This window comes from Henckelia pumila, chromosome 2 (assembly GCF_033568475.1).
Source record: "Henckelia pumila isolate YLH828 chromosome 2, ASM3356847v2, whole genome shotgun sequence".
NCBI lineage: Eukaryota > Viridiplantae > Streptophyta > Magnoliopsida > Lamiales > Gesneriaceae > Henckelia > Henckelia pumila.
Genome location: NC_133121.1, coordinates 1,596,903 through 1,620,019, shown reverse-complemented (window position 1 = coordinate 1,620,019; position 23,117 = coordinate 1,596,903). Strand labels below are relative to the sequence as shown.

Sequence of the window (23,117 nt, the reverse complement as noted above, 5' to 3'; positions counted from 1 at the left end):
TAATTAAGGCGTTTCGACTATATTTTAGTAAAACTCATGTAAAATTTGGGAGTGAAATGCCAGAATTCTAATTTATAATTTAGTCCACATTCTTGACATGCTATGCAATTGAGAACCCCAACGTGATAAAACTCTCACGATGGCAGAATTGTAGATATTTTTACTTTTAAGTGTGATTTGATATGTTGATAAAATTTTCTACGAAAACTAAAAGGCATGCAATTTTTGTTGTCTCACACTCTGTCGATAATTTAGTCAACGCAAAATATCATTTATTATAACTCAGTCAAAATTATTTATTTGGATATTATGTAATATAATTTATAAGGTGGATTACAAAGGACTTTATAAGATATATTGACATGTGTGTTGTGAATATGAAGGGCTTTACACAAAATTATAAATCAAAATATAATACAGCAAATCGCTTCAGATTTCGCCTATGAAAAAAGATGCAAAATATATGTACTGTTTCACATTCGAGATCTACTTTTTGCCACTTTCATGCATATGATACATAGAATTGGCAAAATAGGTAAAAACAAATAATATATATCGCAAAGATTTTGTGACATATTAATTGATAACATGTAATAATAGAAAAGTACATATATAACTAGTCACATCGGAATTCGATCAATTATTGAGTAATTAACATCATATATAACTACACACAATGGAAAATTTATGTATCAAATAATATGTGTTGTCACACGTGCATGCATTTTTCATCTCTCAATATCTAATGCTTGATACATACATGTAACACAATTAATTAAATAAACTTAATTTTTGCGAGTGTCTAATTTGAGAATATCTATGCGAACTTTTGTATGAAATCTCCTTCTCGATCCTTCTTATTATATTTTTAGTTTTTATTACATATAACGAATATATGTGGAATAATTTATCTATTGATTTTCATTGTTTGGTTATAAGTACGTAAATTTTTCACAAATAATTGAGATTTTTATATCATATATATTTACATAGAAAAAAATAAAACAATGAATTTATGAGAGAGAAATGTTAAACACAATCGCATCCATTAATAAGTAAAATATAGTAAAATTGCCCTTTACTAATATTGATACATTCACTGGGTTATAGGGAGTATTTTCCGCACAAAAATACTGGACAATGATAAGAACTGAAATTTGTGGTAAAGATGAAAATAGAAACATCGTAGGTATTCTTATTTTAATATTCAAAAAATCTAAGTTCAATCATTATTAACCTATGTATCCACGTCAATTTAGATGTAGGGTTTTGATCGAGTCATATTTTATAGGTAGATTTCACGTGGCAATATCTGCCTTGAATCAACAGGGATGAAGTTGAATTCCATGTCGGAGTTAGGTTCGATTTTGATTTAGTGCAGGCGATGATATATTATAATTAATAAAATTAAAATAATTTATTATGCAATAATTAATTATCAATTGTTACAAACATTTTTTTCATCGTAGATCGCAGAAGATGATTTTTTTAAAAAAAACAAATGGAGGAGTTTCATAGTGATTTTTATATTTCATTTTGTGATCCCCTAAAAAAAATTATTCACTAGTTCAAGTAAAAGAAAAATGATTTCATTGGGAAAACTAAATATAGGGTTTTTTTTTTTTCCAAATATTCGGAAATAATTGAAAAATATTTAACTTGACTCATGATTTTGAAGCAATCGAAGCCTTGTTACTGCCAAATTTCTATTAAACAATAAATAAGAGGTTAAATTGACACCTAATATCTCATCACAAACAATACAACTTGCCTACGTCTAATTTTACATACCTAATTAAGTAAGAAGTGATATGTGATTCAACGCAAAATGAAGAATAACGCGAAACTGTATTTAAAAAAATGATTTGGACGACGAGCCAAGTGTGTATAGTGGGCTTGGGTCCGGCCTATATATATAAGATTTTTTTTTTGGGCTCAGTGTGGGCAGCGCCCACAATAAGCCTATGTAAACTCCGCAACTAGGAACTAGATCACCGAGGGTGACATTATTTTCAATTTAGAGCATTAAATAATGATAAATGCTGAATGTATAATAAATATATCATACATCGATATTTACATCAACGATGTTGAGAGATTTACATTGTGAGATTTTATATTGAATTTATCACAAAATTTTGATAAATGAAATATTCGCAGTATATTTTATGTGTGGCAAGAATTCTTGTACAAATAGTATTGTACTGGTGATGTGACTTTTGAAAATCTTGCTTATATATTCCTGCTCTTGAAAATATTCATGTCTATCCTTCGAAGAACCATTGGAGATAAACAGGTTGCAGAGTCCGGTCTTCTTTGCTCCAAATAATTTCATCAGTTGGAAACATTCCCACAAATTGTAATTGATGGATACTGGATAGTAACAATAATGATAATAATAATAATTATTATATTGAACGGAGGATATGGATATCATATGAATATAATGATGATGTGACACAGTCAACCTTTTTCTGATTCGGACACAGATTTTAAAGTATCTTATGTCCAAATATCACGTGATAGTGTACGGATGTAGACTAGAACTTCACCGATGAAGAACTTCACCAATACGTATAAGACCTCGTTTGGTATAAAAAGCCAGGCAAAAAAAGTAATTTTTTTTTAAAAAAAATTGTTTTTTCAGCTAATAAGGTGTTTGGATGACCAAATAAATGTTTAAAAAAGCACTTTTTAAAGTAAAAAAAAAACTTTTTCAGAAGGCAAAATTTATAGCTTAAAAAAGCACTTATTTTAAAAAATCACTACAAAATCCAAACGGGCTCAACTTTTCAATTAATACATGACAACTTTTCATCAACGTAATCATACACGTCAATGTTTTCCTCCAATGACTGGATTCCAAAAGCCTCAAATTCAATTTCAAATAATATAACCTAAGGTTAGAATATTGCAAATATGTGGCGTCAAATAGCTAGAAATTTATAGGATAATTATTTTTTTTGAACAAATTAAGACAACTATCAAATATGGATCATGCAAGTTTTAAAGAGTCGACACGCAAACATTAGCCCAATTAATTGTTAAAGCTGGTGACCCAAATGGACCACAATGCAGGTTCTGGTTTGGATATATAATCCAACTGGAAACTGTAACTTCATTTCATTGGAAATTTAGGCATTTGATCCAGCTACATCCATCATCTTCCCATCAATGATTCATGGTTTAAATTTTTAATTGTAATATAAAATTAAAATCCGGGAATTTTTATAAAATAAATTAAGTAATTTATATGATATTAATCATGCATGCAAGAGCTATATAGTGCTACCAACCCCCATGGGCCATGGATTGGTTTTGGTATGCAATTATTTGAACCTTTATAATAAATAAAATGATAATTATTATCATAAATTTAATATTAAACGAATCCATTTCAAGTTTTAAATAACATAAAAATATTAAAATTATATTGATTAATAGTTTCCTATATATCTAAAAAATAATATAATAAAAATAAGCTCACTATCAATTAATAATATGTTCTAAAAAGCACGAAGCACGTCGAAACGTGAAAGTAAGCAAGCGTATGTGGTATTAATACGAGCTTAAACGTAAAAAAAACATTTCTAATTTAAACTAAAATTTTAAATATCTAACACAAATTAATTGAGTAAATAATGCCTAAATATAATAAATTTAACTGAAATACATTGATTTTTTGCCAAAGTCTAATTCAATTTATTATATCATTCATTTTATATCAATTGTCATCAAATACAAACTCAATTTAACTATACTACTTTAAAATATTAGTATTAATATTCTTTAGTATGTACTCCATATACTCATCATTGCTACACTTAATCATCCAAAATTATATATTTTTTACATTGCTATCATTACTTACTAATAAATTTGATAATTCGTGTTTAATCTTCGTGTTATTAATCAATTTCGTTATTTTAAAAAATTTTATTTAATCGTATTTAATGACACTTCATATGATCAACATATATTTGACCATTTTTTTTTACCATTTTTAGCCAAATTTCAAGTTTAAACGAAGTTTAATCAAATTTTTTAAAACATTTCAAATTTTTTAGAACATTGATTTTTTCCATTGTTGTGGTAAGAAGGCGAGGGCATTTGAGTAAATTGGTTGGTTTAAGCTTCCACTAGCTAGGGTTTATCGCTATGAAGTTCTATATAACACCGCCACCCTTTCACCCTTTCTCCAACACAAAGTTGCTACGCTACGCCGCTGCGGCCGCTGCTTCCATTTTCAGGTCTGCATCCCACTTCTCTGTAGAATATATTTGTTTAGCGAAATGATGTTTTTCTACAGCGTCTTGGATTTATAAATTTCGACTTTTATTAACATCATTGTCTGGATTTAGTTTTTGTGGTTGCATTCTGTGCAAAATTGCTGATTCCTTAATGGGTCAACGTTGAATTTTTCGGAAAAGATCTTTTGAGTTGTTTTCTTTGGACATGGCTTGTGCATTCTTGTTTTATGAGGTTTAGACGTTGTTAAGTGATTATGTTCTTGTTATGTCTTGTTTATTGTTCAATCGAAAAGTTGTTTAGCATAGAGAATATGTTTTCTTAAGCTTGGTTGTTCTAATGATGATCATTTATTGGGTTTTTATGTTGTTTTTAACTTTTGGTTATGCTTATTTTACTTGTGGAAACAGATCAGAAGCTTCGGAGAATACAAATCTTGAAGAAAAATGTCGGGGTGAGTGGAAGTCTTGGACTTTATTTGCTCATATAAAATATTCTTGAAGCATGGTTTATTTATGCACTTGCATTTTCTTCAAATGTGATGTTGGAATATATGTCAAAGTTCAGGTTTTATCCTAATGGATGATTAGTTTTGATTATTTCCTTTGTTCATGTTTAAACATCCTGATCGTTCTGTATTGTTTTCTTAGATAAGATAAAAAGTCGATTTCTACTTGGTGTTGTTAGAAATATGTTATTGTTAGATTGGGTCTTTGATACTTGCACAGCCTGGGTCTGTTTCATCTTGATCTGTTCCAGGTCAGGTGAAATAGATTACACGTTATAATTTCCATCTCCACAGAAGTTTCTGGGTTGACAAGAAAACATTAGATTTGTAATTTGCGTTTCTTTCTTTTGCTTATGTTTTTTCCTCCGTTTGCATTCTATTCAATCCATGATATTACCATATATATTACAGTGAGGAAGCTGCCCCTGTGGAAGTTGCTGCCCCCCCTGCTCTTGGGGAGCCAATGGATATAATGACAGCTTTGCAACTGGTGCTTAGGAAATCACGTGCTCATGGTGGCCTTGCTCGAGGGCTTCATGAAGCTGCCAAAGTTATTGAGAAACACGCCGCTCAACTCTGTGTTTTAGCGGAGGACTGTGACCAACCAGATTATGTTAAATTGGTTAAAGCTCTGTGTGCTGATCATAATGTTAGCTTGATTTCTGTTCCAAATGCTAAAACCCTGGGCGAGTGGTCTGGGGTATGTTTTAATGATCTTATTCCTTTTTTTTAAAAAATCATATAGTAAATATTTTCTCCTCGTAGAAGTATAATTGTATGGTTACCCCCTGCTATTGACTATTGTGACAAAACACTATATGTAATTGAGTTGATTTTTAGAATGGGTATTGTAGAATGGGTTTCTGGGACTGGAGTTTGACTCTTCGGCTCTTACTGCTATGCCTTAGAGATGAATGCAGCTCCCTACATCATTAAATCCTTCAGTTGAATTTGTGTAGGTTTATTTCGTATCTACCCGAACATCTAAGGAGGAAACATTGTTCAATTTTTATCTTGTTTATTATAATTTTAATCTCAGGTTGTCAAAATGTGTGTGTGAGGTTGCAACTAGGAATGTGCAAGGTTCATTTCTTGGGATCATATGAGAGTTAAAATGGTAAAAATGGAAATTTGCAATTTATTTGGCAATTAACTTGTCTCTATATCTGACCTGTGCTGTAGCTGTAGGTTTTTTCCTCAAATTTTTTTTTGGTTTCCTGGAGATTGAACACTATGTTGTAATGGAAGCCAAATGATGATTAAGGATTTAATATCTCACGACGGTCGTCTGAGACATCTTTCAGTGTCGCTGCTGATGTGTTATCCTACTTCTCTGATGGTTATTCCCCTTTACGCTGTTCACATATACGCCTGAATGGAAACTTGAGGTTTTTGGTATAATTCTCTATTAATGTTACAACTATTGATGGGAGTGAGTGATCACATTAATTCCATAAGATAGATAGTAGACACTATAATTATAAAGTGTTTTCTAGCTCCTTTTTTGCCTTCAAGTTTTGTTATTGTATTGCTGCTTATTAATTTGGCTCGGTCATAGGTCTGACCTCTCTTATTATCAGCATTAGCATGACATGTGTTTCCTCTATATTTGCTTTCAGCTATGCAAGATCGATTCTGAAGGAAAAGCAAGGAAGGTGGTCGGCTGTGCCTGCGTTGTTGTGAAGGTAAATCTCTCCCTGCATTCATCCTAGTCAAGAACACTATTGAATTATGCAACAAGGAGATATTATTAACCTTCATTTTTTCTCCTTTCAAAATAACCATAGAACATAATATATATACATAAATCGTAATCATGGTCTATAACAATTTTTGCAGGACTACGGGGAAGAAAGCGAGGGACTTCATATAGTTCAAGAGTACGTGAAATCCCATTAGATCGATTCAACACAAAGGAACTCGTGTTGTGCCGGTTTTACCGAGCCTGGGTATGGCTACACTTGAATGAAGCGTTGTTTGTTTGAACAATTCTTTCCGAGTGATCATGGTTTTGGATATGCGGAAAATATTTATGTTTTTGCTGTCTTAATTTTATCATAACATCATTTGAAATACTTCTATTTGTTCACTCCAAATTTGATGCATCATCTTTTAACTAGTGTTATATTTTTGTCATCTGATTGAATCTGGGAACAGACAACTTCCCTATACCGATGCTGCAGAAGACTTGCATAATATTGCTTGCGTAGTAAGATCCAAACGATCAGATATTTTTCCGGAAGGGCTTGTAAGATGCTAAAATAAGTTGATTGTTTACAAGTTAATCAGAAAATAAAAATATTGGGTTCTCAATATATCAATATTTCATGGTTTTTTTTAAATTTTTAAGTCCAAGTTGTTTCCTCTGGATGTTAATTTAAATAATATTGTAAATAATATCTTTTAAATTAATTAATTTGTTAAAATATCAGCGTATAATTATAGAAGATGACCATCTACTATGTGAACAAAGTGGTCACCAGCAAAAAAGTGCCTCCATTAATTAAAAATAAGTGCTAATCGATTTTTGGTGATTGGTTTAGTATTTATTGGTGGATCTCATTTTTCAATTATATTATATTATATGAAAAGATGGACCTAACTTTCCTTTTTTCCTTTTTTTTTTTGGTAATATATAAAGTAGTATATTTTATACTATCTTTAATATCTTTAATTAATTTGTCGACAGCTAGTGATAGCTACAGTGTAAACGACGATTGCATTAAATAAAATAATAAATTAAAAGTTATGACTTGTGAGCTATATTCGGTCGAATTAACCATGTTGATTTTGCTAGTCCTACGGATTCAAGAATTTCTATTAGATAACTTACTTTAGTTATTATAAACACGCGTGTATTGTGTGTTTGTTCCAATCATATTTTTCTAAATATGTATTCTCGTTACAAAAAATTTAAAATAAAATTTAAAAATTTCTTATTTCAATAAGTTTTTTTTTTTTTTTTTTACTTTTACATAAATAAATGTAATTTTTCATGAAAAAAAAAACATAAACAGGGTGTAAAAAGAGAAAGACTAGTCGTTGAAAAATATGAAAATTATATGATATGACTCAAATTATATATAGCAAGTATGGATTATTTTTAGATCGAATTAAAAAAAGTAATAGAGAATAAAATGTTATGTTAATTTTTTCCCATTTGAATAGAATGAGTCTCAACTCACGACTAGTCAGACAATCACCCCATATATTATGTGATTAGCATGGATAATTAAATTGGTAATAATTGATATTAGTGAGCAGGCACGCAATCCTAACCTGTATATTAAAAACTAAATTCTGGTATTAATTCCTAATCACTAAATTACAAAAACCCAACAAATATTTAAAATATATAGTATTAAAATAATGTAAGTGTTTAAATCAATTCGGAATTGCGTCCAATATTACAAAATGTTTGTTACATTCCCATACCATTTTCAACTACCCTCGGATTCTTGTGTTTGTTTATGCACGAGGTTGCTCTTCCCTTTAGAATGTCTTGAATTCATTACCTCATTAAACATAATTAATATTTTTATGAAATACATAAAAAAAAATGATAATCACATGTACAAACATACTCACATTAAATCACGACTTGTAACTTGTTCTACGACTCCTCGTGAATGAGTAACAATGTTGTTTACGACATTACCATCGGCACTAACTTTTTCGCTATGTTATTTTTTGGATTCACTATTAGCGACAATTTTTTTGACCGTGGTCGAATTTATCTTCCTTGTGTTCAAAATGGCGCGACGAAAAAAGTTGATCATGGTCAAGGGAAACCGGAAGGGCTCCGTCTTCGGATCTTCCAACGTCGCGACGATCTCGCCCATGGAAGGACGCAGCCTTTCGACGGGGAACACGCAACGAGCTGCGAGACTCAGCAGGCACTCGACCTTACGACGCTGGTGCGGCCGCAGTCGGGTTCGTTCGTCGCAAACTTCAAGAAATCTGCCCTGTTTGATCAATGGGACAGCCCATTCCACGATCGAGGCTGGTGATTTGCGCACATCCAATACTTCCCTACAAGATATCAACTCAAGCAACACCACCCCATAACTAAAAACGTCAATCTTGGTACTCAGCTTGCTAGGAGTGTTATAGTCAGGGTCCAAGTACCCTATCGTGCCAGCCGGCAGAGTTGCACTGTTGTCACCAGCTAACGTCACAGACAGGCCGAAGTCAGCCAACTTTGCGTCCCAATTCGAGTCGAGCAGTATGTTGGCGGACTTGATGTCTCGATGGACTATAGGTGGCTTGTTCGATTCGTGGAGGAAGCGCACCCCGTTCGCCACTTGAAGCGCGATGTCTAGGCGTTTTCGCCACGTTGGCGGAGGCGTGACGGGAGCGCGGAGCAGGTCGTGGAGCGTGCCGTTGGGCATATGTTCCATGACGATGAGTTTGTTGTCGGAAGCATCGTGACCGATTCCAAGAAAGTCGACGAGGCACGAGTTGTGGTGGATGGACGACAGCATTCGGGCTTCGTGTTCGATTTTCGAGCTGTCTAGGAGGCCCGAGGATTGCTTCTTGATGGCTACATGTTTGCCATTGTTGAGAACACCTCTGTATACTCTTCCATGGCTTCCTTTGCTGATCAAATTCGAAGGGGAGAAGTTTTCTGTTGCTGCTTCAAGTTCTTCCAGTTCAAATTCATACATTTTTTTGAAATTTTCTCCTTCTCTTTGTGTTGGCCTCTCCATTTAAATATTTGATGTGTTAATTTGATTGTGTTTGGTATGTGAAGAGGATCGAGGAGGATTGTTAAAAAAATTATATATAATATCATCATTTTATCAACTTTTTGGATCTCTTCGATTTAGATGGGATTATCTACGTTTAATAAATTAAAAGCTAAAGCTAAAATAATGAAAGAAAATATAAAGTATCGAGGGAAAAAAGCAAAAGGGTACTATTTCAATTCTATAAAGCGAAGGCGCCGATGAGGTAACATGCAATATTTGGAGGGTTTATTTTTTTTCCTTATTTAATTAAATTAAATAGAAGATTATAGACAAATTATATTGTAGCTTATTATTTAATGCAAACAATTAAGTTAATTTCTGGTTCTTGTCGTTTCTTGTTTTTTAGTTCAATTTGAAAGATGAAAAACGTTATTCTACCCAAACACTACCTTGGGCTGCACTTGACACATACTTAAAAAATGTTTTTTAACTATTTTTTTATTAAAAAATTTTAAAACTATTTAATAACAAATATGTGTTTAAATAACTATTTCACAAAACCGTTTAGAGTTAAAAAAAAAAAAAAAAATACATACTCCCTCTATCCAGATTACATTGTCCTATTTTATTTTTCACACAGATTAAGAAAAATTTATTGGTAAATCAAATTTTATATAAACTTTATATTTTATCTCTATTTAATCTATTAAAAAATGATTGCGCAATTTTCAAGGTGTAGTTAATATGTGTATATTAATAAAAAAAATGTAAAAAAAATATTACTAAATATGGTATATGATTATATATTTGAGACAAAAAAAAACGTGGATAATATAATTGGGATGAAGGGAATATTTTATTTATATCTGAAAATTTTAATTCAAGAATTAGTTTTTAAAAAAAATTAAAAGGAGGGCCGTGATCCGGGACCTCGGCCGCTTATCGAACTTTTCGAAAGCCCGGGATTCTTCGGCTCCTACTCTGACTTTACAATGGGCTGAGATTTGTAAACCTCGGCCCATATAAATTAATTTTGTAATTATTTATATTATGTATATAATTTTCACTGCGACCGATCTCTATATAAACCCTCAAATTCATTCCACGTATCATTCGAATCATCGAGATTGGAGAATTTGATTTGGCGACGATCCATTGCAGGAAATCAGAGAAAATGGCGCAGCCTAGTAAAGAGCCATGTAAGAAACAGGCTTGCGATATTCAAGCTTGCCTAACCAAGAACAATTTCCTTCCTCAGAGGTCACCTTTTTCATATTGTTGATTTTTTTTAATACAATTGTAGTAATTTATTCGTGTTATTTGGTATTTTTGATATGATTTGTGGTTAATTTGCTTATGTTCTTAGAAATTTGATTCTGCATTTGTTTTGTGATGAATTTAATGGCGTTGGATGCTACTGGAACAATTATTGAATAGGAAAGGGTCAAAGTACTGAAAAACGATGTTCAAATTTAATTATATTCTAGCTATATTACATTTTCACGGTTTATTAAACGTGTCAGTAATTGTTTTGGTTGATTTTCACCGTCTTCCGTGTCTCCTTCTTAGTTATACTTATGGATGGAAATCAGTAACTATCTTTCTTGTTTAGAATGTCCATTTGATGAATACATGGAGCGAAAAATAAAGGTGATAATCATGGGCTGCCATTCATGTAGACATATAAGTTCTCTTTCAACTTCAAGGATGACATGATCTGAATTGAAACTTGAGTTAAACTTAGCTTCAAAGATGTCCACTTTGTAGTTTGATGTTTTCTTTAAATAGTGAGTATGTAAACAATGAAACTCACCTCCTTTTCAATGTGGCATTGTGGTGGTGAAATGCATTTAGGCTCCTGTGATACAAGCAAAAGCCCTCTAAGAAATAGATGCTTCTCACATTGTGATTTGAATATGTTGCTAGAAACTGTTAATTTTCCCCATGATTTGCCTGCACACACATTTATATGGCTGTTATCTCACACATAATTTATGTAATCTAAATTGAGATTTTGTAATTTTAATATGCATGTAACTCCAGGAGATCATAGGTCGTCGTTTTCAAATTTTTTTCTCATATATCGGTAAGTACTGTAAACAGAAGAATTGACCTTCAAATTTGGATAAAAGAAGGTACATTTGAATCATTATAGATTTTAAAAGGGTCAAATTTAATAATAAATAAAAAAAATTAATATGTGGACAAAATCATTGAAGAACAAGGGCTTTTGGCAACATAATCAGAATAACATGAATTTTATGTCTATATTTTTTTCTTTTGGAATTTGGTACTTTCAAATATAACAAGGGTCTCAGATGCATTCTGCCCATTCTTTTGGTCATGGTAGCGTGGTTTCTAAGTTGGGATTTGCTATCTCTTATTTTTGTGGAAAAGTTTAAAAAATACTTGGCCATATGGTGACGACTTGTCTTATTTCAACTACATGATGTTTTGCGGTTTCTATTCCAAAGTTTTACATTAATTTAGTCAAGAAGTTCTTTTTCTTTATGGAAATAATACAAGAAAACAATTCAATCCTTGCAACACTTGTAGAATAGAGCTGACTTTGGCAAACTCCATCTTACAATAACTTGGTGTAATGGGGGTGTACTGGAAAATTATGCATCTATTACATTGCACGCAGGCTGTTCAGAAATTCAACATGATAATTGAACTTTTAGACTTTGTCAACTGCCATACTCTACTCTACCTTATCAAGTTGATATTTTCCTCTGATGTTTATCCGTGTGTGTTTTTTGCTCTTAAACACATTTCGGTTTAGGTTCTCTCTCTACCTATAAGGGATACTTTTATATCCTCTAAAATAGACTTACTTCAATCTTATATACCAGATCATATCTGTGTGTGGAGGGACATCCAGGAATCTCCTGTCATTCTTGGTCGTAGTTATCCATCATTTTTTAAAAACTTATTGTGGAACTAAGCCTTCTTTTTTCTATCTCCATACATTTATGCATACATATGACAAGTTTACATGTTGGATCTTGACTTGGATTCATTTCTTGTGGTGTAGATGTGTTAGAGTGATTCAGTTGTTGCAATCTTGCTGCGAGCAATGTGACTATAAATCAACACATTGCGCCTCTGTATCCACTCTTCTAAAGCAAATAAACAAGTGAAGTCTCATGAATTCTTGATCGCCCTTTTTTTTAGCTCGAAATGGAGTCAACATTGATTTGATTTCATGTTAACATGCAATATTGTCTGTGCTGAAATTTTTGTAGCTTCAAATCGTATGTATTTTGTTGTAGAGAAATCACAATTAGAGCGTGGCGGACTAATGTAAATTTGGCGTTGGTTGCGAACATATTTGCTCGGTGAATGTATGAAAATGGAACGGAGCCGCTGTTGAATTTGGTCAGTTACTACAAGCCAAAATTTTATCTTCGTTATTCTTTAGACGCTCTCTAATGTGTGTGTCCAGTATCTATACTTTAGATTATGAAAGAAATTTAATAGAGGTTTCACAAACTTTTATATTTCTGGACTCGGGAGTCCTTACGGTTGTACCAAATCACAAATTTCATTATTATGTAACGTATAAAACTGTTAAGCAAACAGAAATTTAAACACATTATTCAAACATTGAATTAAAACAAAAGTTGTATTTAAACATAGGCAAAAACTCAATCGTCTCAAAAGTCATTTTTTTTAGACGGGTGTTTTATATGAGTTATCTATTAAAAGTAGTACATTTTATATCAAAAATATTACTTATTATTATAAATATATGTAGAGTTGATCCGTCTCACGAATAAAACCGTCTCACAGGAGTTTTACTCTTAAATATATTGGTTATATATATTTATCATATACAAAAATCTTTAAAATAATTTACGACTTTTGTTTTTGTTGGTAGAAATTAGGTGGGATGAGACGGGTATTTCGATGAGTTAAAAAATTATCAACACTCCTAATTTATGTGATGAGTCCGATCGGTCCCTTGCAACGCTATAAGCTTACTAGTGTCTCGTTTGGTGAAACCTTCAATCTTTTGAGGTATTTTTCTATTTTTAGAATTCACATCTTTAATAATAAAAAAAGAGAGGAGGAAAATAAATTTCATCTATTGATGTCTTTAATACCTTGATGCGATTTTTTAAATTTCATATATGATTTAGACATCTGAAAATACCTTAATTTACCTTGTGTACATGGATGGATACACTCGGGGAATGTATTTTTATATTAATTAATATTTAATATCAACCACTAATTAAATCAATTTATTTTTCTTAATACTTAGTATCATAATATCTTTGTGTTAGTTTTAAACAACCGCTTGGATAGAAGTATTTCAAATCCATGAATTTCAAATGTATTTTTATTGTTTTGTGAAGTAACACAACAAACATCAAATCCACTTCTTTTATGTTTATATGATAATTCATGGTAGTTAGAATGAATTTTAAGTTCATCCAATAAAATGGTGATTTAGAATCTTTTTTAATTATTTAAGTAATGTGTAAATAATTAAGTTATGAATTTGAGATTTCTTTATTTTTCATTGTTAACACTAAAATTATAATCGAAATTTATGAATTTGAAATATTTCAATCCAAACGCAACATATATTTAATTTTATTATATTGATTTGATAATGTAAATCAAGTAAATCGGAGGATTTGGGTTCTTTTTTTCTAATCATCACGAGTATTGAGAAAATAATAAGTTGAAAATCATTTATGATAAATTGATCATCATTATTATATGACACGCGTTTAGAGTTTTCTCTAATATTGCCTCTCAATTCCCCGACTCCGATCACTCTTTTCTTTTGTTTCCAATCTAAAAAAACCATTATTTGCACAAGAATCCAATTTCTTCCCGATTCCCATTTGCTTTTCAGAGACTGATAGTCAACCATTTTCCCAGTCTTTGCCTCTGCTTTCACCGCCAAAAGATATCAGATCTTCTGAGCAGAAATCCAAATTGGAAACGTGGCTGGTTCCTTACATCAATCTTGCAAATATTACTTCAAGATCCCTCGGACCCAGTTAGATTTTTACTGGGTTTCAAGTGGAAGCTTGTTCAAAACCAATTTTCCAGTGGTGTATGAGGAGCTCGTGATCGTCACGATTTCTGGGATTTTGTAATTATATATTTTTTATATTATAGTTGTTGTCTGATTTTTGATATGGCCGCATTGGATACGGGAGCGGCTGATGCAATGTCGGATGCATATAAGGGGATGTCCTCTGACAATATAAAGGGATTGGTACTAGGTTTATCTTCCAGTTTCTTCATTGGCGCTAGCTTCATCGTCAAGAAGAAGGGATTAAAGAAAGCGGGTGCTTCTGGTGTCAGGGCTGGTAAGTGGTCCAACTTATTAAAGTTTGTGTTTTTAGCTTTGTAACATGTGCAACATAGCTTCCATCCTTTTGAAATTGCTGAAAATTGAGTTGGTTTATTAGAGTTTTGATGTCTGAATTGAATTCTCTTGGGTATCTGAGAAAGTTGGATAGTAGAGATTGCTTTTGCAATTTTGAGATGATGTTGAATTGTTGATTGTTTAGATCTTGATTTATGCGATGGTGCACTTATGTTATCCGAGCTTGTTCTTGAGCGATATTTGCATGTTATACTTATACATCAAAGCAATCCCTACCATCCAACTTCCACATGGCTACTTTCTTACCCCAAGAAACTCGATTCAGCATCTCAAAAAATCATACATCAAACCACTAGACCAACTCGATTTCCAACAGTTTAAAAAAATTGAAGTTATGTTGCACATAGTACAAAGCTTAAAAACAATGTGTCCGTCCTTGATTACTTAAAAGTAAGGAGCTGAAATTTATTTTACGAGAAATAGTCATTCCTATAGTTAGTGAAGGGTCATGGCTAGAATTTTCTGCATCAGGCATTTTTCTCTACCTTCACTTAGAGCTTGCTGCTTGCAATTGTTTATCGAAACTTGAATGCACGTACGGAAATTTGTTATACTGCTGTTTTTGTTGATTCTTTCTGTAAATGATATACATATTCTGATTTCTCCGCTGGAATGACTTTTTCCTGAGTGCTTTTACTGGTTGAATGGGCTGGGTTCCCTTTTCAGAATCAAAGTAGTCTTCTCTTACTGTTTTTCCCCCCCAACAGGAGTTGGTGGATATTCATATCTATTCGAGCCACTCTGGTGGGTAGGCATGATAACAAGTGAGTCACTCATTTCTATTTCTGTCTTTATATCTTGTGTTAATTAGTTAGCGAGAACTTTTTTTGATTGAACAACATAATCACTTTAGCAATAACTCCTAGTAAGCAAAAAAAGAAGCCAGAATGTTATATGATGGATCTAATATGTCATATGCAAGAATTGTTTTTTACTTGCAATATCTTTGTTCGCTTTGCTTTGCTTACTTGGGAGAAGGTGAATGTTTGAGCCTTATTTTACATATGACACAACTTTGTCAAGTGGTCTTTCTCTTTGCATTGTTCATGGATCTTAGTTAAAATGATTCAGATACCGATAAATAGACCAGCTGTTACTTCTGTGACGTGGGGAGAAACAGCCGTGACTTAGCTCAAAAGTCAAAACCTTTTTCGTGTCTCGTGTTATCTTTTTAAACTTTAAGTTGATGGGGGAGTGGTATTGACGAGATCCTTATTGATAAGACTTGTTGAGATCCTGTGCTCGTGATAATATCGAGGATTAGGGTAAATGTTAAAGGGCTGAAAATAAGTACTTACCGTGTGATCTTGTTGGATGAGGGGAAATGTCTATGTTGTTAAATGTTTAGAGAGTGCAGATGCATGGAATAAGCTGGTTTGTTTTGTATCTTTTGCTTGGAGATATCCTTGAGGAGAATAGATGAGTTCTATATCCAAGCGAAAGAGGTTTGCGTTAAAGTTGTTGAGTGGGGACCTTTTCCAGGATGTGTGGTTTTGCAGGTTTATTAGTTCTTAATTCAGATGTCGGATTTTCTCTACTGGAACTGTAACCCATTTTTGTGATTTCAAATTCTCCTTGTTCCCAGACAGGTATCTTGGGGAAGATGGGTTCTTTTTTTGGTTGAATGTTGCTATAGAAGCTATTTAATAGGAAACATTTTGTGGGGTGATGATGCTGCCATGTTGGAGCACTGCTTATTTTTTAGACTCTTAACGAGACTTTGGAAAAAATGTTTTTTTATGTTGGATGTCCTTTAGATCCTCATGAAACATTGCCATTCTATTACTTGGTTTTTATGAGCGTCGGTACTGATTTCTGTACGTTTAAGGTTTTCCCTTGCAACTAATATCACTGGCAGAATCTTTGGTTGGTGTTTGTTTGGCACCTGATGATTCTCGGCAGAAAGCAAAGACATTGTTTTTGAATTTAGTTTTTCGTTATCAAACAGTAATTTGGCAGAAAGCCATTGTTTCTTATAGGTGGTTTTTTGAGCATGGATTAATGGCCTGCTGTTGTGTCGTTCGAAGTGATTCATCTGTATCTTCTAGTTCAGATGGCACTGGATAAATTCACAAGAGCAAGAAATAACATGTAAATCAGTCAATATCATGTGCAGTTGTGACATAAAAGCCGACTAAATCTCATCTCACTTCTCGTTGAAATTTAAAAATTTGGTGAATGCTTGATGACAGCTGCGGGCAGCATTGGTCCTCCGTCCTCAATTTGCTTCAAACTTCTAAACAATAGGGCATGTGGCTAAAGCTAATTGAATGGCTTTTGTTGTGATGGACTGGGCTGGCCCAGCCATTCTTGCACTCATGGTCTTCTTCCCTGGTGGGGAGTTTTTGCCCTCCCCAGAAATCGAACCTTGTACCCCAGGCTTAAATACAAAGTTTTATGATTCCTGGTACCATTGAGCTACCAGCAATCATAAAACTTTGTATTTAAGCCTGGGGTACAAGGTTCGATTCCTGGGGAGGGCAAAAAATCCCCACCAGGGGGAGAAGACCATGAGCGCAAGAATGGCTGGGCCAGCCCAGTCCATTACACCCGGAAATATTAATACGTAAATTCGCATGCATAATTAGGGAGAATTAATTATTTAAATTTTAGAAATATGGGTTGAATATTATTTATGTGTGTTATGTGCATGATTTAAATTAATTTTTAGCATTTAACCCATAATTATGAAAATTCTAGATTTTTAAGAAATTTATTATTTTGATCGCGTAGACGGGACCGTGGATGGATGAGATAGTGATTTTTCATCCAAATTTTTTTTAGGAGATTTTAGTAGCCATAAATTATAATTTTTGAAGTTTTTATTCCCAAAAATTATGGTATTTTATTTATGTATTTTAGAAAGCTTGTTTTTAGCCAAAATAGGTCATTTATTGACTTTTATTGATTTTTAAAAATCCCTTAATTAATAATTTCGGGATTTATATTTTTTTTTAAGATCAGATTAGGTGGATCAGTCTAAGGTTCAGACAGTGCAGAATTGGGGAGTTCCGAAGAATGCTTCTGAGGTTCGCAGTTTCTTGGGTTTGGCAGGTTATTATCGAAAGTTTATCAAGGGTTTTTCTTCTATTGCAGTACCCTTGACAGCCTTGACCAAGAAAAATGCGAAGTACATATGGAGTTCTGACTGTCAGAGGAGCTTCGATCAGCTGAAGGAAGCACTCACTTCTGCGCCAGTGTTGGCGATGCCTGTTCCACATGAGGAGTTAGTGGTTTACACGGACGCGTCTAAGCTAGGGTTAGGCGACGTGTTGATGCAGTGTGACCGAGTCATTGCCTATGCGTCGAGACAGTTGAAGATTCATGAGCAGAACTATCCGACGCATGACTTGGAGCTAGCAGCAGTGGTTTTTGCTTTGAAAATCTGGAGGCACTATCTGTATGGTGAGAAGTGCAAGATTTTCACCGATCATAAGAGCCCCAAGTACTTCTTCACCCAGAAAGAGTTGAACATGAGGCAGCGCAGATTGCTAGAGTTGGTGAAGTATTACGACTGCGACATTAGCTACCATCCGGGTAAGGCTAATGTGGTGGCCGATGCGTTGAGTCAGAAGACTTCGGTGGTATCCTGTTTGACAGTACAGTTGCCACTCCAGGAGGAGATTCAGAGATTTGAGTTGGAGTTCTACTCGGGCGGTCACGCACCGAGTTTGGCAGTATTGGTAGTACAGCCGAATCTTCGAGATCGTATCAGGGATGGACAACCTGCTGATGAGGAGTTGCAGAGGTTGAGACAGAGGGATGAGGTCAAGGGCAGTCTTCTTTATACTGTCATTGATGGCATTGTTCAGTACCGTGGTCGTATGTGGGCACCGAACATTGATCAGTTGAGGACAGAGATCTTGACAGAGGCTCACACATCTCCGTACTTCATTCATCCCGGAAGTACGAAGATGTATAGAGATCTACAGTCAATATATTGGTGGCGCGACATGAAGAGAGACATTGGACGATTCGTATCTGAGTGCTTGACTTGCCAGAAAGTCAAGGCAGAACATCAGCGTCCAGCAGGGTTGCTTAAGCCTCTACCCATTTCGGAGTGGAAGTGGGAGAACATCACTATGGACTTTGTAGTTGGTCTTCCGAGGAGTGACAGAGGTTGTACATCGATTTGGGTGATCGTGGATAGACTCACCAAGTCAGCTCATTTTCTGCCGGTGAGGACTACTTTTTCTTTGAGCTAGTATGCAGAGCTTTATATCAAGGAGATTGTTAGACTGCATGGCATACCGGTGTCTATTGTATCCGATAGAGATCCGAGGTTCACATCTGCGTTCTGGAAGAGTTTGCATACAACATTAGGGACCAGACTGTTGTTTAGTACCGCCTTTCACCCGCAGACAGATGGACAGTTTGAGAGGGTGATCCAGATTCTTGAGGACCTATTGAGAGCCTGCGTCATCGATTTTCAGGGCTCATGGGAGACGAGATTGCTGTTAGTGGAGTTTACCTATAACAATAGTTTCCAGGCATCTATAGGTATGGCTCCTTATGCAGCTCTCTACGAGAGGAGATGCAGATCTCCTGTGCATTGAGATGAGGTTGGCGAGAGGATTTTACTTGGTCCCGAGATTGTACAGCAAACTGCAGATATTGTGACTCAGATTCGGGATCGTATGAGGACTGCCCAGAGTCGTCAGAAGAGTTATGCTGATACTCGACGACGAGACCTTGAGTTTGCTGTTGGTGATCATGTGTTTTTGAAGGTATCACCTATGAAAGGGGTGATGCGATTTGGTTTATGTAACGACCCACGTCCTTCCACCGCATCCCTCCCCAGCCTATAGCATGGGCTCGGACCACATGGTTCGACGGGCATCGCACAATGGTACCAGGAATCATAAAACCTTGTACTTAAGCCTGGAGGTACAAGGTTCGATTCCTGGGGAGGGCAAAAAACCCACTGCCAGGAGTGGGGAGGTCATGAGTGCGATGCCCGTCGAACCATGCGGTTTGAGCCCATGCTATAGGCTGGGGAGAGATGCGGTGGAAGGACGTGGGTCGTTACATATTTACCGAAATCTCCTATTTCTAAACACAAGTAAAAATACATCTTACTCTAATCATGTAACAGATAACCCATAAAACATGCAATTTAAAATCATGAAATAAATTCACAAAATTTTTTTAAAAGACTAAGTTAGGATATACCGGTAATCAAGGAGGTATCTGGGTCTGCCTCCTCCGCCTGCATAACAAACACCCTCCCAGTGGTGTTCTTCTTCCTTGGGCAGTTGTATGCCACATGCCCTGGCTCCTTGCAGTAGTAGCAGACATTGGAGCCAATCAAACACTGATCTGAGTGAGGCCTCCCACACAATGGGCACAATGGAACTCCTCCAGTCTTAGGGGCCTCACCCCTCTGCTGCTGCTGTGGCTGTCGACCCTGAGGCTTCTGCTGGCTTGGGCCCTTAGATGGCCCCATGAACTGCTTCTTCGCAGGAGGCTGCGAAGACGCTCGCTGAAATTCCTTCTTCGCTGAAATCCCGGCTGAAACTGTCTCTTGCTCTGCTGTTCCCTCTGCATCTCTCTTCTCCATTCTTCAGAACGCAATGCCTTACTAACTGCAGCCTCATAAGTAGTGACGTCCAACATGCGAACGTCGTGCTTGATGTCAGCCCGCAACCCATCAATAAACTATCTCAGTTTCTCCGGTGCACTGTCAGCAATAAAGGGTACGAAGCGACACCCCCTCTCAAACTGTGTGATGTACTCCACCACAGACTTGTCCTCAGACGGAGACTCATGAACTCCCGAATCATGCGGCTGCGCACATCCTCAGTGAAATACTTGGCAAAGAATATACGTCTGAATTATGTCCAAGTCAAAGTAGGTAGGTGTACGCCCTTAACAGCGCCCTCCCACCACGAGGCTGCATCCCCTCTCATCATATAAACCGCACACTTGACCTTGTCCGCCTCGGTCTCTCAAGTAGCTTCCTCCTGCGAATGATTTAGCCACTAGACTTTGACCATCGGTATGACCCGCGTCCTCAGCCTCCGCTCCTCTCTATCCAAGATCCTAGATGACCTCTCCTCAAATGCCAAATCCGGTGCCAACTGTAGAGGCTCGTAATCCAATACATGCGACGGATTCGAGATGTATCTCCGAAACATGGATACATGGAAGACATTGTGCACTGCCGCAAGCCCTGGTGGCAAAGCCAAATGGTAGGTCAACGTGTCAACTCTCTCCAAGATCTCAAATGGCCCAATATACCTCGGATTCAACTTGCCTCTGCGACCAAATCGCATCACCCCTTTCATAGGTGATACCTTCAGAAACACATGATCACCAACAACAAACTCAAGGTCTCGTCGTCGAGTATCAGCATAACTCTTCTGACGACTCTGGGCATAATTCAGACGTATATTCTTTGCCAAGTATTTCACTGAGAATGTGCGGAGCCGCATGATCCGGGAGTTCACGAGTCTTCGTCAGGGGGACAAGTCTGTGGTGGAGTACATCACACAGTTTGAGAGGGGGTGTCGCTTCGTACCCCTTATTGCTGACAGTGCACCGGAGAAACTGAGACAATTTATTGATAGGTTGCGGGCTGACATCAAGCATGACGTTCGCATGTTGGACGTCACTACTTATGAGGCTGCAGTTAGTAGGGCATTGCGTTCTGAGGAAGGGAGAAGAGAGATGCAGAGGGAACAGCTGAGCAAGAGACAGTTTCAGCCGGGATTTCAGCGAGCATCTTCGCAGCCTCCTGCGAAGAAGCCGTTCACGGAGCCATCTAAAGGCCCAAGCCAGCAGAAGCCTCAGGGTCGACAGCCACAGCAGCAGCAGAGGGGCGGGGCTCCTAAGATTGGAGGAGTTCCATTGTGCCCACAGTGTTAGAGGCCTCACTCAGGTCAGTGTTTGATTGACTCCAATGTTTGCTACCACTGCAAGGAGCCAGGGCATGTGGCATACAACTGCCCAAGGAAGAAGAACACCACTGGGAGAGTGTTTGTTATGCAGGCGGAGGAGGCAGACCCAGATACCTCCTTGATTACCAGTATATCCTAACTTATTTTTTTAAGAAATTTTTGAGAATTTATTTCATGATTTTAAATTGCATGTTTTATGGGTTATCTGTTACATGATTAGTGTAAGATGTATTTTTACTTGTGTTTAGAAGTAGGAGATTTTGGTAATATGATTCCTGGTACCATTGAGATAGCGTCCTTTTTTGTAATGGACTGGGCTGGCCCAGCCATTCTTGCACTCATGGTCTTCTCCCCCTGGTGGGGAGTTTTTGCCAGGAATCGAACTTTGTACCCCAGACTTAGTTTTTGCCAGGAATCGAACTTTGTACCCCAGGCTTAAAATTTAAGCCTGGGGTACAAAGTTCGATTCCTGGCAAAAACTCCCCACCAGGGGGAGAAGACCATGAGTGCAAGAATGGCTGGGCCAGCCCAGTCCATTACATTTGTTGTGCCTGTGCTGACTGAAAGGAACCCAACCAAGTATTATGTGGCGTTGGCAATTAGTTATCAACTAATCTATGTAGGTTTGAATGAGAAATTGTTGTTAGCTCTCCTCGTTCTGATCATATCAATTAGTTTTCTCCTGCTGCTCCGCCCTCTTGTATGTTCCTAAGTTGGCCGAGAATTTCTTGTGGCTATTCTAATCACCATGTAAACTTTCAATTTTATTCTTGCTTTGGAAATCAATCTTCTTTGTTAAACTGAAATGTTTTTGGCTTGTGTGCTTTCTGAACAGTGATTGTGGGAGAAATTGCAAATTTTGCTGCTTATGCATTCGCACCAGCAATTCTGGTTACTCCACTTGGTGCCCTCAGCATTATCATTAGGCATGTTACCGTGCCATAGACAATGCATTTGTTTTACTTTGATTGGATGACGGATTACTGTGTGTATGTTGCAGTGCTGTACTTGCACATTTCATTTTAAGGGAGAAGCTACATATTTTTGGTATTCTTGGATGCGCTTTATGTGTTGTGGGTTCCACCACAATTGTGCTACATGCTCCACAAGAACGGGAGATTGAATCTGTAAAACAGGTGTGGGATCTTGCGAGCGAGCCAGGTTATTAAGCTTTGTGATACATTTTTCAACCATTTGGTTTTTTGTACTACGGAATTCTTGTCTGGGTATGCAGTAGAATAAACAATTCTTTTTTTTTTTTTTGCAGCATTTCTATTTTATGCAGCGTTAGTGATCACGGTTGTCCTCATTCTAATATTCCAGTATATCCCACAATATGGCCAGACACATATCTT

At 35.9% G+C, this 23,117-nt stretch overlaps 3 protein-coding genes and 1 non-coding gene across 5 annotated transcripts; 3 read left to right on the top strand and 1 right to left on the bottom strand.

Moving 5' to 3' along the window:
* The first annotated feature begins 4,170 nt into the window (after positions 1–4,170).
* On the top strand, positions 4,171–7,105 carry LOC140881988 (small ribosomal subunit protein eS12-like). 2 transcript variants are annotated; one of them, XR_012150105.1, is made up of 6 exons: positions 4,171–4,250; positions 4,659–4,702; positions 5,168–5,456; positions 6,376–6,441; positions 6,596–6,705; positions 6,914–7,105. XR_012150105.1 is itself a non-coding variant. In XM_073287692.1 (5 exons), the coding sequence occupies exons 2-5, from the start codon at positions 4,695–4,697 to the stop codon at positions 6,653–6,655; spliced, it is 423 nt and encodes a 140-aa protein (XP_073143793.1). In that variant the 5' UTR covers positions 4,171–4,250; positions 4,659–4,694; the 3' UTR covers positions 6,656–6,872. The 2 variants fall into 2 exon arrangements, 1 of the variants encoding a protein (XP_073143793.1); XM_073287692.1 differs by lacking the exon at positions 6,914–7,105 and having other exon boundaries at positions 6,596–6,872.
* On the top strand, positions 6,002–6,098 carry LOC140885561 (small nucleolar RNA Z161/Z228). Its single transcript, XR_012151005.1, has one exon. It is a non-coding gene; the product is annotated as a small nucleolar RNA Z161/Z228 (small nucleolar RNA).
* Positions 7,106–8,211: 1,106 nt separating the features above from the next.
* Positions 8,212–9,423, bottom strand: LOC140885322 (serine/threonine-protein kinase-like protein At5g23170). Its single transcript, XM_073292288.1, has one exon. It carries the CDS (start codon positions 9,421–9,423, stop codon positions 8,440–8,442), a length of 984 nt encoding a protein of 327 aa, XP_073148389.1. The 3' UTR covers positions 8,212–8,439.
* Positions 9,424–10,568: 1,145 nt separating this feature from the next.
* Positions 10,569–12,913, top strand: LOC140884737 (uncharacterized). The gene is made up of 2 exons (XM_073291584.1): positions 10,569–10,707; positions 12,485–12,913. Exons 1-2 carry the CDS (start codon positions 10,622–10,624, stop codon positions 12,588–12,590), a joined length of 192 nt encoding a protein of 63 aa, XP_073147685.1. The 5' UTR covers positions 10,569–10,621; the 3' UTR covers positions 12,591–12,913.
* Positions 12,914–23,117: the final 10,204 nt, after the last annotated feature.